The sequence below is a fragment of the Pyrus communis genome, chromosome 13, assembly GCF_041283825.1.
Source record: "Pyrus communis isolate YQ-2024b chromosome 13, ASM4128382v1, whole genome shotgun sequence".
In the NCBI taxonomy this organism is placed as follows: domain Eukaryota; kingdom Viridiplantae; phylum Streptophyta; class Magnoliopsida; order Rosales; family Rosaceae; genus Pyrus; species Pyrus communis.
In genome coordinates this window covers 20268504-20283177 of record NC_142577.1, presented here as the reverse complement: position 1 = coordinate 20283177, position 14674 = coordinate 20268504, and the positions used below count along the sequence as shown (strand labels likewise).

At 36.0% G+C, this 14674-nt stretch overlaps 3 protein-coding genes across 3 annotated transcripts; 2 read left to right on the top strand and 1 right to left on the bottom strand.

The window, feature by feature from the left end:
- Positions 1-3782: 3782 nt before the first annotated feature.
- Positions 3783-5671, top strand: LOC137735891 (peroxidase 24-like). Its single transcript, XM_068475245.2, has 4 exons — positions 3783-4059; positions 4407-4598; positions 4722-4887; positions 5101-5671. The coding sequence occupies exons 1-4, from the start codon at positions 3826-3828 to the stop codon at positions 5502-5504; spliced, it is 996 nt and encodes a 331-aa protein (XP_068331346.2). The 5' UTR covers positions 3783-3825; the 3' UTR covers positions 5505-5671.
- Positions 5672-6987: 1316 nt separating this feature from the next.
- On the top strand, positions 6988-7679 carry LOC137736171 (heavy metal-associated isoprenylated plant protein 19). The gene is given in 3 exon segments (XM_088682538.1): positions 6988-7028; positions 7122-7201; positions 7309-7679. Coding segments are annotated over 3 exon segments (396 nt in total). The 3' UTR covers positions 7584-7679.
- A 1175-nt stretch (positions 7680-8854) lies between these two features.
- LOC137735890 (1-deoxy-D-xylulose-5-phosphate synthase 1, chloroplastic) lies at positions 8855-13384 on the bottom strand. The gene is made up of 10 exons (XM_068475243.2): positions 12903-13384; positions 12617-12748; positions 11925-12089; positions 11655-11805; positions 11093-11364; positions 10713-10986; positions 10163-10470; positions 9740-10021; positions 9359-9643; positions 8855-9246 (listed from the first exon to the last, which is right to left on the bottom strand). Exons 1-10 carry the CDS (start codon positions 13026-13028, stop codon positions 9097-9099), a joined length of 2145 nt encoding a protein of 714 aa, XP_068331344.2. The 5' UTR covers positions 13029-13384; the 3' UTR covers positions 8855-9096.
- Between the last annotated feature and the right edge of the window lie 1290 nt (positions 13385-14674).

Here is a 14674-nt window from a genome sequence, read left to right as displayed (position 1 = left end):
TGATAATCAAGTACACGAGTGCTTCATTCCCTTGTTCTATTAGTGCTTTGCTTGTGTTGGTTAACCATTTAAGAGATACATTATACTGTTGTTACCCTAGCTAGCAGTGGATTGCACCGACTAGACGGATCAATTCCATACTAATCAACACTGATAATTTTTCAGAACTTGCATATTGGCATTACATGTGTGAGGTTCTAGCACAAAAGGGATCAGTATAATTAGTTACTGAAAGTCATACATTATATATATATATATATATTATAATTTATCGGACTTTTGATGTGAAATTCTTTCATTTCTTGATATACTTAGTAGTGAAATCATTCATTATACTGTAAAGCGTATAAAACTGTATTAATTTCCCGAACGTGAAATTTGTACTGTGTCTAGATTCTTGTGTGAAAGATGAATAGCAAGATACTTTGAAAAGATGGAGTGGATGGATGACATAAAACCCACCACGAAATTGGAATGACAAGCAAGAATTAACCTACCACATTTTGACCCAATAGGAGTGACGAGTGTGTTTTGTCACTATCGCATCAACAAACAGGAAAAGGAGAACGTTTTAAACCACGGCCCTAGCTATAAAAAGAAAACTAATCAAGATCAAAACCCACCTAATTAAACCACCACAAAGTTAACTAATTTCAATAAAATAGTAGTGGTGAAGACTATGGCTTGCAAAGAGGGTAATTTTGTTGATGTGTCTTGTTTCTTTTTGTTTGAAGGAAGTGCAGATTCAGAGGCAGCAGATCATCAGACTACTGCTCCTCTCAGAGCTAACAACACTAACACAGCACTCGTACTACTTGAAGATGATGAGGATGCAGAGTCATGTAGCTCTCATACAATTGGTGTTTGCGTTCATAATTACTCTAAGGATCGCGTAGAAGATCAGCGTCCGCCACAGAGTTGGGGTCGTAGCATGGTGTGGCTCCAGTACTCAGATGGAGAAGCCAAAGGATATGAGGAAGAAGAAGTGGAATCGAAGCTGGTTGGTGTACTTGGCAACATAGATGAAATGGAGGATAGCCTCTTTTGGGAAACTTGCATGGCAGTAGGGTACCCATGAATTTAAGTGTTGCTTTTTTAAATAGAGAAAATGTCACGGGATACGTTTATACTACTTATTTTGATGCATGTCATATGTGTGCGCGTTAGTATTACAGTCTAATGTATTTTTTTTCATTTGTATGTGAGAGGTTTTAGGTTCGACTCCTATGGATGACGAGTTTGATACCTAATTGTAGTTAGGTCATTGTGTGACTTAGTTCAAATTTCCTCACCAATATTGTTGTATCAGAAAGGAAACAAAAAAGACAAAGATCAATGTGTACATATTTTGTGTTGTGGGTAGAGTGAGAGTCTGGATTCTTGCTCTGACCTAGAAGGTGCGAGAAAGATTAATATTGGAAATGATAAATTTTTGCAGTATTGATAATAAAAGTCACATGCATACTCTATTTTTGTTGCGAGTTCATGCATTTGTGATAATATGCTTCTTAGATCAAGGGGCTTGGTTTTTTAGACTATAGTACGGTTAGTCATTTAAACGTGTATGATTACATAATAATACTTATTAACATTCATTTAAATTTGGTGTGACTAACCATAGCAAAATCAATTGTCACAATGTAATATTTATGTGTATTCATTTTCACCTCACTGGCCTAGCTTTTTGTTTAAGTTGTTTGAGCACGACTTTAATGATGGCATATTGATATATAAACTAGAAAGTTGATTAACATTAACATTAAATTAATGTTATGAATATTATTGGACTATGGACTTCATTTATCCGAAAAAAAATTTAGTATCCGAAATAGGGGCACATACTTAATATGTCATTATATAAGTGGAGGAATAAAAAAGAAAACTTCCCTTCACTTGTATAATAACACATGACATACGTCTTGTATTTTGAACATACTAAGAAATGTCTCATTTATCTACACAAAGATCATAATTAAGGATCCACACGGCGAGATTAACAAGAGATTAATTGGAAGCCATTCTCAATCTCATGAATATCCAAAACAAATCTTTGATTTGAAGCTATCCCCAGATCGAAGAGAACATGCTGTATTATGCTTGGAATGAAAGAGATCTTCACTAGTATTTGTAATTCATATTTCCCAGATTTTAGCTGATCCTTCTTCATATGCAAGTGTGAACAAAGTCCACGAGCAGACGTACATGGCTCGAAAACGAGCTGTCCTAAAAATTTTAATGGTTATGTGTGCTTTATGGCCGTAAAGCTTCATATATATACACAGACACACACATACATATCAGAAACTAATTACAAAACGTCGAATTGTCATTTGCTTTGCTTTCTTTTTACTCTCCATGAAATGTGCACAGATCTCTTTCCAACAAAATTGAAACTCCACAATTGCCAGCCATTACATATTTCTTATTTCTCTTAAGTAAAAACAACAGCAGACAACTTTGATAATTGATCGTGGGACGTGCAAAATCATGCATTATATTAACAGAAAGTATATACCTTGAGCTACCAAGAAACATTGAATTTCTGTCTACTTTCTAGATATTTGCACGCATTTTATGTATATCCCTTAGTGGCGCCAACACTTACCATGACTGAGTTGACAGCATCTAATTTGTTTATATACTTTGACAGACTTTGTAATAATAACCCTCCGCGGATGATACCAATCTTCTCAGTCGGACCTTCTTATTGTTGAGAGTTGTTCCACATCAGTGAGGGATAAGGTTTGCTATGTGTTTATATAATCTTGGGCTATTCCCCATATTGCCAATTAGTTTTATAACCCCAATTTCATCATGGTATCAGAGCAAGGTTGTGCATGTGTGAAGCTCAACGACCACACGCGCTCCACGTCACCTAGTTGTTGTCCACGTGTAGGCTTGAAAATCCACCACACGTGTTGGGGCGTGTTAAGAGTTGTCTCATCGGTGAGGGACAAGGTTTGCTATGTGTTTATATGATCTTGGGCTACTCCCTATATTGTCAATTGGTTTTATGGTAAAATCTTAACTTTCATCACTTATTCTATATTTTCGCTCATTTTCATCTTGTAATCTTACATGATGATCAATGCAGTCTACTTTCTAGTTCACCATTTAAGATCAACCCTGCAAAAAATTAATAAATTTAAAATTTTTTTAACCGTTCGAATAATGTTGTTTAAATTTCAGTGTTTAACTGAATAACCTAGTTCATGTATTATTCTTGTATAACCGTAATATGACTAATGGATTTGAATTTGGTTGGTTTTTAACAGGAGTTGATCTTTGAATGACGACTTAAAAAGTAAACAATTCGAATCATTCATTCAGGCTGTAAAATGAAAAAGAATGATGAGAAAGTGGAACGAGAAACAAAATTAAATAAGAAGATTCCACTCTAACCCTAATATCCCAATTTATAGATGGAAAGTTACGTCTACATTCTTTCCCCTAGCTATTATTCCTCTTTTTGCTTTCCATTGGTCAATGGCGGCCATTATTCAACGCATAACAAGTGCGATGATTAGCTAGCGGCTGCATCCTGCATGTATGTTGCAATTAACAAGTAGTTGACTAAACCAATCTTATACTTCAATCATCAAAATGTATCATGAAGAACATTATAATGTTATACCATTTGAATACCGAGATCACTTAAATAAGTATTTGATTGATTAATTTATTGCTCAAGGAACCAAGAATCTACTTCGAAACTAGGTTTTCCACGGCTATATATACTCCTAGAGTCCTGGTGCTTTTCATATTGCACCTTCAAAAAACAAACTCATACTCCAAAGTTGGGTTTTTGGATACATATCTTTGATAATGAAGCCTAGCATAAATGTGGTGTTAGTTTCTCTTCTTCTGCTCATTGACGTTATTAGCGTTTGTCATGGCGGTGGTGGTGGCCGTGACGGTGGGCTGAGTCCGGTGTTCTATGACAAGAGTTGCCCTCAAATTGAAAGAATAGTGAGGAACATCACATGGAGCATGGTTGCAGAAAATTCTACCATGGCACCGAAGCTTCTAAGGATGCACTATCATGACTGTTTTGTTAGGGTACGTATGTATGAGCACAAATTCCTTTCAATTGCAGTTTATCAACCACATGTGCATGGATCAATATTTAAAAAAGCCTTAAGACACACCTTAATTACCTTAATTAGAATATATATGTACACACACATACACGTTATGCGTCTTTGAGAATATGTTATCCTAATATTATAGAATTGATTTTGGGGGTTGGATACTCTAACTCTATCATTTAGAACGTGGATCGGACTTATTGTCTTGCTATGTATTAAAACCTCATAATGTGTTAACGTTTATATAGTGGCGATGAATTGTTCTTAATTAATTTGAAATTAATTAGCTTGCTTAATTTTCTCTAGTGTACGTTGTAGGGATGTGATGCATCATTATTGCTAGATTCAATCAGCGGCAACCCGGCGGAGAAGGAAGCAATACAAAACAGTAATATTAGAGGTTATGAGGTTATTGATGAAATAAAAACCAGATTAGAAGAAAAGTGTCCCGGCATCGTCTCATGTGCTGATATTCTTGCCTTGGTAGCCAGAGATGCTGTCTCTTATCAAGTACGTGCCATGCACTCAAATCAGTTTTATTATTAAATAGTTAATATAATCATTGATATGGTATATCGTTATTGATGGTAATACTACGTGACATATATTTAATTAGTATTGATCATTGTGTAGTTTGGAAGGCCCATGTGGCAGGTTTTAACCGGGAGAAAAGATGGAAGAGTCTCCCTTTCGTCAGAGGCTTCAATAAACTTACCCTCCGCAGGTGCAAACTTCACCACACTCAACCAGCAATTTATTGGTTTGGGGCTGAACACCATAGATCTTGTGGCTTTATCAGGTATGTATCAAGTTTTCTCTTCTCCGTGGATAATCAAATAGTCGCGTCATGTGATAAGTATTCAGACAGCCAATCTAAATCACACATTCAAATGATAATCTATATAATCAACAGTTCGATTTAACTGATTAAATCTCATCTAATAAGAAAACATTTTTCAATGTGAAATTCACTATGTTAATATATTGTGACATTAATTTTAAACTTTTGCAGGAGCACATACAATTGGAGTGGCACATTGCGCGGTATTTCAAAGGAGACTGAACGTAACCGGAAAGGGTGACATAGACCCTACACTTGATCCAGAATACGCAGAGTTCTTGAGAACACAATGCACCAACCCGGGCGTCGCGGTGGCCCTGGACGCCAACAGCTCAGCTTCCTTTGACAGCCATTACTTTGCGGGGTTGAGGCAAAACAAAGGCCTCTTGAGATCAGATGCTGCGCTGCTCACTGACCGGCGTTCGTCTCACATTGTAAGACGTTTTGAGAAGTTCCCTGTTTTCATGACCTACTTTGGGAATTCAATGAAGAAAATGGGTTCCATTGGAGTCATAACGCGAGAAGAGGATGGTGGAGAGATTAGAAAGAATTGCAGGGTTGTTAATGCTAATTAACTTTTAACTAATAAGATTTTCATCATTTGGAATATATATTAAATTCCAATTTCTGTAATGTCATAGTTGCTGTAATTTTTTTATATTCTCCAATGGAATAAATAATTAAGCAGGGCTTTGTTTGCAACAGCTAAAAGCTATACTGCAAATTTTATGAAATCACTTGTTTTTTTTTTGAAAAAATTTGAAATAGGTCCAATTTTATAGGTCACCTTTTGAAATATGTTCAATTTTTAGTGACTTTTGACTTTTGAAATAGGTCCAATTTTTAATTACTTTGAACCCATATCAAAAGACCCTTTTTTTTAATAGGATAATTTACACTAACTTCTTTTAAATTATGAGTAGAGATAAGATTTGAATTCGAGATGTAGTGAGTTAAACAAGAATGATTTAGCCAATAGGACAATCCACCACTTGCAACTCTCTTTTATTTTTGTCAAGTTTGTTTATGATCTCATTAGGCCATAAATTTATTATCAACTAACCCTTAATTTAGTAGTATTATTTTTCATAATGTTAAAACTATGCCCTAAATTCGAATCTCCCTATATATTTTGGTATTTTAATGGATCAAAAGGATTTAAAAAACAAAAAGACTATAACATGGCTTGGCCCTAAAGAAACAAAGGCAGTCCCAAATTCAAATTAATTAAAACCAAAGTAAGAGTGCTTCTAAGAAAATGTAATTATCATTTCGAGCATTTAGATGAAAAATTTAGAGGATGTTTGATAGTCAGTTTTTTTTTTTTTTTTTCATTTTTTTTAAATTAAAAACTAAAAATTAAAAGCTATAAACTAAAACTGAAAGCATAAGGAAAAAAACCTTAAAACTGAAACGATTACCAAATGGGGCGAGTAAATTGAAAAGAAAAAAACAATTATATCCATCTCATTTTATACTTCCTATTGGTGGAATCCTATAGTTTAGCAACATTCAATCTCAACGTCGTTGAAAATTTTTATTGAGTTCAAATCTCATGTACGTGCATTGTCGTTGAAATAAAATGTTGGGTAAATATATAATATCTTAACTTACATTCTTAAAGTAAAATGCTTAAACTAAGTTGGTAAGATTTATGTTTTGAAGTGACAAAGAGAGATTCAGCAGTTGGAAACGTTAGAACATCATTGAGAAAATCATCGTGAAAAAAATGGGAAGTGTTATTGGTACTCTAAAAATCTCATTCTACACTCCTCGCAAGTATATTTTTCTTTCTAAATATAGAAAGTTTGGAATGTAGAATGAGATTTTTAAAATGTTAATAACAATTTCCAAAAAAAAATAAGGTACAATAAATAATAAGTTTTAATTCGTTTTCCGACCAAGGAAAGGGGCATGTAGGTAATTTGACACTCGATGTAATGGCCGCTTTTACCTAACACATGCATATATTTACTGAAATACCCTTTTCTCTCCTTATATTTACCAAACACATGCAGTTAACTTGCATGTTTTGCCTTCTCGTCGTCAACAGTGTCAATGGGAAAGAGTAAGAAGTAAAATGACCAGGAATTCGAAGTAAGATTCTACGTTTTAACCCGGACTTACCTTTTACCTTTACATCTAAGACTCCAAATTGCAAAATCAAATTTCGTCTTCATTTATTCACATGATGTATCGGTACAATTTAAAGTTTCAATATACTGTAACGCTTGCAAAAGAACCGTCGTCAAAACCCTTCGCAAACTCAAAGGTTAACTTCTTTTACAGGTTTATATCTCCTTATTAATCACAGACAATTATTCTGTTCCCATATCAATTACATATAAATTATTTTTTTTGGGTTAATTTAATTGTCAGGGGTGGAGAAATTTACAACAGAAATGAAGAAACACAAAGTTGTGGTGACTGGGAAAAAAATCGACCCACAAAAGGTGTTGAAGAAACTGAGGACAAAGGCGGGCAAACGAGTGGAGATTGTGGTTGACAAGGAAGAACAACCAAAAGATGCGTCGGCTGAGGGAAATCTTACAAAACCAAATGTTTGTCCACCATTTTTTGATTGCTTTAAAGAGAGTGAAATTCTTTTTATGCTCAGTGATGAGAACCCAAATGCTTGTTGCATTATGTGGTAGGGACGAGGAAGTAACAAAATTTGTGTTGAAAAAGATGCCAATTGCGCCCATCTTTTACGTAAATAATTATGGAATTAACAAAACAGACTTGCAGTGATCTGGGCGAGCGCATGCAATAGACAGTAGTTTGTTATTTTTTTGGGTATTTATTATTATTTATTCCATATTCATTAAAAGGTGAAAATAATGCAATATTGTTCATGTTGGTGGCATTTATTTTGGGTTCTTCTCAAATAATCACCTCAAAACTCCATTTTATAGTAAAAGTTACTTAAAACAGTTTTGAAGAAGAAAAATCTTTGAATTCAACTGTTTATTTCCTTGACTGTCATTTCATAATTGATGAGAGATTTTCTTTTTCTTTCCATGGTTTGATTAAGCAATTGGGAAACTAATTAAGTATTTGTTTTATATATTTTATTTTCATGACCAGTAGGCCGAAGTGGCCTGACTTTTCAGAATAAGGGAATGTTTTGGAGATATCACACAAATGAGATATAATTGGAGGACTGAGAGATGTGGGTGTATCACTTGGGAATGTATTTATATGCGTCAACAGATTGTTGTTATTTCGTTTTCCTTCGGCAAGAGATGACATGACATTTCATGACACATACTTTGGATAATGTGATTTCAAATCAATCACCACTAAATCATTTCCTGCCTACACGTATATGGAATGTTGGGTCTTGGCCAAACCCTCTTAGAAACACCACAACCCCAACTGCTCGCTCGCTCTCTCTCTCTCTCTCTCTCTCTCTCTCTCTCTCTCTCTCTCTCTCTCTCTCTCTCTCTCTCTCTCTCTCTCTCTCTCTCTCTAAAACGTGTCAACAATCCCTTAAAAATGCGTTATTGAATTAAAATATTATTGTGATGTTAAACTCGTTCCATATAAATTGATTTCATCACTTACGGTCTCCTTTGGCCATGATTACAATATGGAATGCATAATGCAATGTATGTGAAGCTTCCACCAGCGACCCACCTCTGGTTTTAACATATCCTATTGGGATAATTCACACTTCTGAACAATGTTTGTCCTACTTCATCAAAATTTCAGCACAAAATTAAATATGAGAATATGAATTAAAATTCCCCACTCTTATTCCACTTCTTTTATTCCCACTATCTTGAATAGTATGTATTTTTCTCGACACGAGCAATAATTTACACTAAATTAATCTAAATTAGAAAAAAAAATTATTCAAACTTGAGTGCAAAGGACGATGAGGTAACTAAAGTTAAAAATTCAAAATTGACACCATGCAAAAGACTTAGAAGAGTTTTCTTCCAGTTAGAAATCAGTTCTTGCATTTATAGGACATGTTAAAAGCTCAGGTACCTCAACTAGTTGGAGCTACTCATTGATGAACTGGATTATTTAGGTTTCCTTCCGCTACCTAATGCTACTCCTTGCTCAGATATGGACTTTTTATACAGATGGAAATAGAGAGGATTACAGTTTCGGTTTTGTATACAGCGAAAAAATGGCGCTGCTTTGTAATTTATGTCTTCATGACACTATCTCCAGGGCCTTTCTTGTTTGTCCAAGCATATTGAATACTGTTGCTGCAATGTGAGAAGGGGTGAGTCCAGCCTCGGCCAATTGATCAGCATGGGAACCGTGGTCAATGTACCGGTCAGGAAGAACAATCGGTCTCCACTATAAGTTATAGACATCAATGTGAGTTTTTCAGGAATTTGAGGAGTATAATGTTAATGCAAGTCATTGAGACATCATACTAAGTATGTCATAACAAACGACACATTCATACCTTGAGTTTTCCATCAAGAAGGCCATCGAGGGCCAGGAAATGAGCAACGTGAGAACCAAACCCTCCGATGGATCCTTCTTCAATGGTAATCAAAAACTCATGTGACTTTGCAAGGCTTCGAATGAGAGCTCGGTCCAGTGGTTTGCAAAATCGTGCATCAGCAACTGTTAGGCGCAAACCATGGGATTCCACCAAAGAAGAGGCAGCCAAACAGCTCTGTACTGCTGCTCCGTAACCCAAAAGTGCAACTCTTTCCCCTTCGATCAATATTCTTCCTTTTCCTACCTGTAGGCAAATTGCCAAACATTCAATCATTTTTAAGTATTTGAGACTTATGGTTACCATATATATATATATATAGTAGAGACTGCTGAAAGTCACCTCAAGAGGAGTGCCTTTATTCCCTAGTGGCAGCTCAACACCAACCCCATTTCCTCTTGGGTATCGGAAACAACTTGGTCGGTCATCTATGGCAGCAGCAGTGGCTACCATATGGAAAAGCTCGGCCTCATCAGAAGGAGCCATCACTACCATGTTAGGCAGGCATGCCATGAAAGTGACATCAAAAGACCCGGAATGCGTAGGACCATCAGCTCCAACCAGTCCAGCTCTGTCCATAGCGAATCTAACTGGAAGCTTTTGCAAATCTACGTCATGTACTACCTGTGGCATGAATGTGGAAATGAAATCTTTGAGTTTGTATACTTTTCAGTAGTATTCTGACTATCCAAGAATAGAACCGTACCAGTTTTTGAAGGAAGATAAAAATGATGAAGTTAAAGATGAAAGAAGCTAATAGCTTGCCTGGTCATAAGCTCTCTGCAAGAAAGATGAGTAAATTGCACAGAAAGGTTTTAGGCCTTCACAGGCCAGACCTGCAGCAAAAGTAACCGCATGCTGTTCTGCTATTCCAACATCAAAGCATCTTGTTGGAAAACGGCGAAGGAAGAGATTCAACCCTGTTCCACCTCCCATTGCAGCATGGATCGCAACAATATCTGTGTCCGCTTCAGCTTCAGCAATCAAAGCCTCTGCAAAGTATGTTGTGTAAGATTGTGTACTAGCACTGGCTTTGAATTGCTTTCCGGTTGCAGGATCAAACTTGGCCACTCCTACAATATCAAAAGAAAAACTACTTTATTCATCTTTCATTGACTTTATCCAGATTAAGCATATGCAGACGACATGAATGAGATCTTTTTAACTGCATTATAGACGTTCAGTTTTCCTTCTGTAGCATCATCAGCAAATAAATTGTTTCCATACAATAATGGATTTAATTTCAGAAAATAATTCAATGAATAATAATGCACTCGTGTGCTCAACTGCCTCTTCGGAAAGAAATGTATATTACCATGGTACTTGTCTGCCGCTTTTTCTGCATACGGATATCCCCGGCCTTTCTCAGTGATAAGGTGGATCAGGACAGGACCCGTTGTTTTGGTAATTTTAACCTCTTTGAGAATGGAAATAAGATCATCTATGTTGTGACCATCAACTGGACCTATATAATATAGTCCAAGCTCTTCAAATAGTGATGAACCAGTACCACTGATCATTCCTCGAGCATACTCATCAACTTTTGCTGCCAGATTATGCACAGAGCCACCAATTTGTTTGGTAACTCCCTGCAACAATCTCAAATCAAAGTTGAACCCTAATCAGACTTGGCGCATTTTGGAATGCAAGTGTTTTCTTTATGCTTAATTATGTTTAGACTTCAGTATTACTTACCTTGGCAACCTCTCTTAATTCTCTGAGTGGCCTGTTTGATTGCAATCTACTGAGAGCACTACTCAAAGCTCCTACTGGCGGGATGGGTCCGTCGAGACTAGCAGTAGGTAAAGAAACCTGTTTATTGTCATTAAGGATAATAATCATGTCAGAATCAAGGTACCCCGCATTGTTCATGGCTTCATATGCTTGTCCTGCTGTCATGGCACCATCACCTATTACAGCAACTACATGATTGTTTCCTCCCCTTAGATCCCTCCCTACTGCCATCCCTGCATTTTCAATAACATCCCAGATTATAAAAACCAAAAACAGGAATGGACCTTGCGACCTAAAACTGTAATCCGGACTCAAGAAATTAAATAGAAGTCAGTAAAAGGAATCTGATTTTTCCAGCGTGAGGATAATAACATTTTTCCATAGCATTAGATGCATGATGCAAGTATATCAATTCGTAAATAGTTACATGAGAGTATATCTTAAACTCAATTGCTAACCAAAAAGGAACACTATCAAGTTCAATACACTTGAGTGGTCAATGTTGAGCAGAGAAGGAAATTACCCAAGCCTGCAGAGATAGTGGTAGAACTGTGACCAGTGCCAAAGCAATCGTACTCGCTCTCAAAGCGCTTAGTGAAGCCGGCCAACCCATCTGTCTGTCTCATGGTGTGCATCTTATCTCTCCTTCCAGTCAAGATTTTGTGTGGGTAAGACTAGACAAATCAAAAAACAAAATTCACAATCAAACATGGAAAAAGTTGAAGTTATCACATCAAAGCTTTTTCGAAATCAGAAAAAGAGAGCAACCCAAGAAAGAAGGTGAGGTTGAAACCTGATGGCCAACATCCCACAAGATTCTGTCCTGAGGAGCATTGAAGACATAGTGAAGAGCCACAGTGAGCTCCACAACACCAAGGCTTGAACCCAGGTGTCCTCCAGTTTTGGAAACATTGAAGATCACATCAGACCTCAGCTCATCTGCTAGTTGCTTAAGCTCCTGAATTCAACGGTTAATTACCACAAACAAACAAGAAAAATTAAAACCAATGCAAATATATATTAAAAAAAAGGTTTTTTTAGTCAAAAGAGATTTGCATAACACATAATTATAATTCTTAAGATTTAAAATCAATGGAAGTGATCCTGAGTTTGTCCACCATTCATTACTTTGATCCTTCCATTAAAAAAACTCTATTAAGTTGAGGGTATAACATATAACTTTGATTCTTGAGATTTGCATAACACATAATTTTGGTTCCTAAGATTTGCATTACACATAACTTTGGTCCGTGAGATTGTCAATTATCCTTCATTTTGGTCATTCCGTTAAAAAGCTCAATGACCACTTATCGGAATTTTTTTAATGGAATGATCAAAATAATGGACGGTGGACAATCTTAGGAATCACTTCTATTGATTTTAAATCTCAGAAATCAAAGTTATGTGTTATAAAAATCTAAAAGATGATCTTGACTAAAAAAACCCAAAAAAAGAAAACTAAATTAGGACAAAAACGTTATGTACCTTGACAGAAAGATTTTTCATGTGAATTGGATAGTTGATGGTGTCCAAGAGAGGAGTGGGAGGTCTCTGTGAGTGATACTCCCCTCTCTCTGACAGTGATGCACAAATCCCACTTGGCCTTTTTCTCATCACCTGCTCCAAATGATAACAAAAAACAACTCATTTTTGTTATTTTCTGAATGATGAGATTGACATTTTAAACAAAACCATTTCTCCAAAACTCAAATCATCCATGAAATGAGTGCCTTTTCTGAGATTCACAGGAAAGATGCAAACTTTTTCTGACCTGATTGAGCTTCTGCTGAGATGGGCATGGCAGAGATGTTCCCACAGAGAAGAGGGATTTCTGAACATCTGCAGGTACTGCTGATTTGCTGATATCTGCAGGAAACGAGAATGTGCAGAGAGCCATTGCATGTAGAATAACAAGAAATGGAGCTCAAGAACTTCAAATTTGTAATCAGAGGGGAAAAGAAGAAGAACCCAGAAAAGGGTCTTGAGAAATGAAAATCTCTGGGGCTCCCAGAGTCTTTCCCACTGAAACGGTGATAGTGTCAGTGGGAGTTACAGAATAACATATGAAGAGAGAGAGAGAGAGAGAGAGAGAGAGAGTGGATGGTTGGAAATTAAGAGCCTTTTTTCAAAGACCAAAAATGGTGAGTTTGTAACTGTCATTACTTCCATTCCATAGCTTTGATGCTTCTGGGTGACTGTTTTGCGTCTGCATTCGTTGGACCACGTCATCAGAAATCTCATGAAGGATAGAGTGGATGATAGGTATGAATAGAGAAATTTTTAGTTTTAACGGGACACAAGTGGTACATCACGTGTTTTAATAGGAGTAGTGGGAAATTTTATTTTTTAAATTATTAACTTTTTAGCATACATATCTTACCATTTGTATAATGACACGTAATGTATTACTCCGTATACCGGTCACACTAAAAAATCTCTCGTATGAATACACCAAATTATTTTTCAAATTGTGTTGAATTACTGACGTGGCTATCCCAGGATTTGCCACAACAGCATTTTTAATTAGTTAACAAATTTTGTAGCGTGTTGAGTTGGACATCAACCATGCACCAATGCAAAAAAGCCATGTACTGAAAATGAAATGAAATGATATTGAATTGTTGAGTTGTTTAGTCATACTAAAGAGTTGAAATAAAATGCTGATAACTAAAACATTTATTATATTAGAGCATTATATACACAATTTTCCCTAGAAAAACAATATTATCTACATTAGAGGAGGGAGAGCGGGTTAAGTCTTACAAACGTATGGTAAGAATCGAACCTAAGACTTCTCATTTACAAATAAAGAGAAATATCACTAGACCGTATCAGTAGTCCCTTTTTATGTTGTTAGAACCAAATTGATCATAACAGAATTGTCATTTTCCATGTTCATGGTTAAAACCAAACAAATCATTACAAAGCTGCCTTTTTCTTTTCATCGTGGTTAAAATTAAATGGATCATGGCAAAATTGTCTTTTCCTTGATTTTTGTAGTTAAAACCAAACGGATTACGACATAGACGTCTTTGTCTTAATTTTTGCAGTTAAAACCAAACGGATTATGACATAGCCATCATTTTCTTAGTTTCTACGATCAAAACTAAACGAATCACGACATAGCCTTATTTCCTTGATTTTTGCGCTTAAAACCAAACATATCACAACAAAGTCGTCTTTTCCTTAATTTATGCAGTTAAAACCATATGAATCACGACATAACCACCTTTTCTTTGAATTTTGCAATTAAAACTTAACTGATCATTGGCAGAGCAGCATGTTTTCGTATTTTGCAATTAAAACCAAATTGATCACAACAGAACTGCCGTCATAGCCGGCACCCTGTTTTCTTATTTTACTCTTATGTTTGTTTCTTTGCATTTTGGTCTCATGGATGCTGGAAGATTTATATTTTGGTCCTACGGCATCCCCCAACAAGATTTCAAATTTGAACTCAATGCTTCCACAGTTGCTTCATACATTTTGCAATGTGTTGTTGCCTTGGTTGGTTAATAGACAAGAATCTTTGTCGGTTGCTTA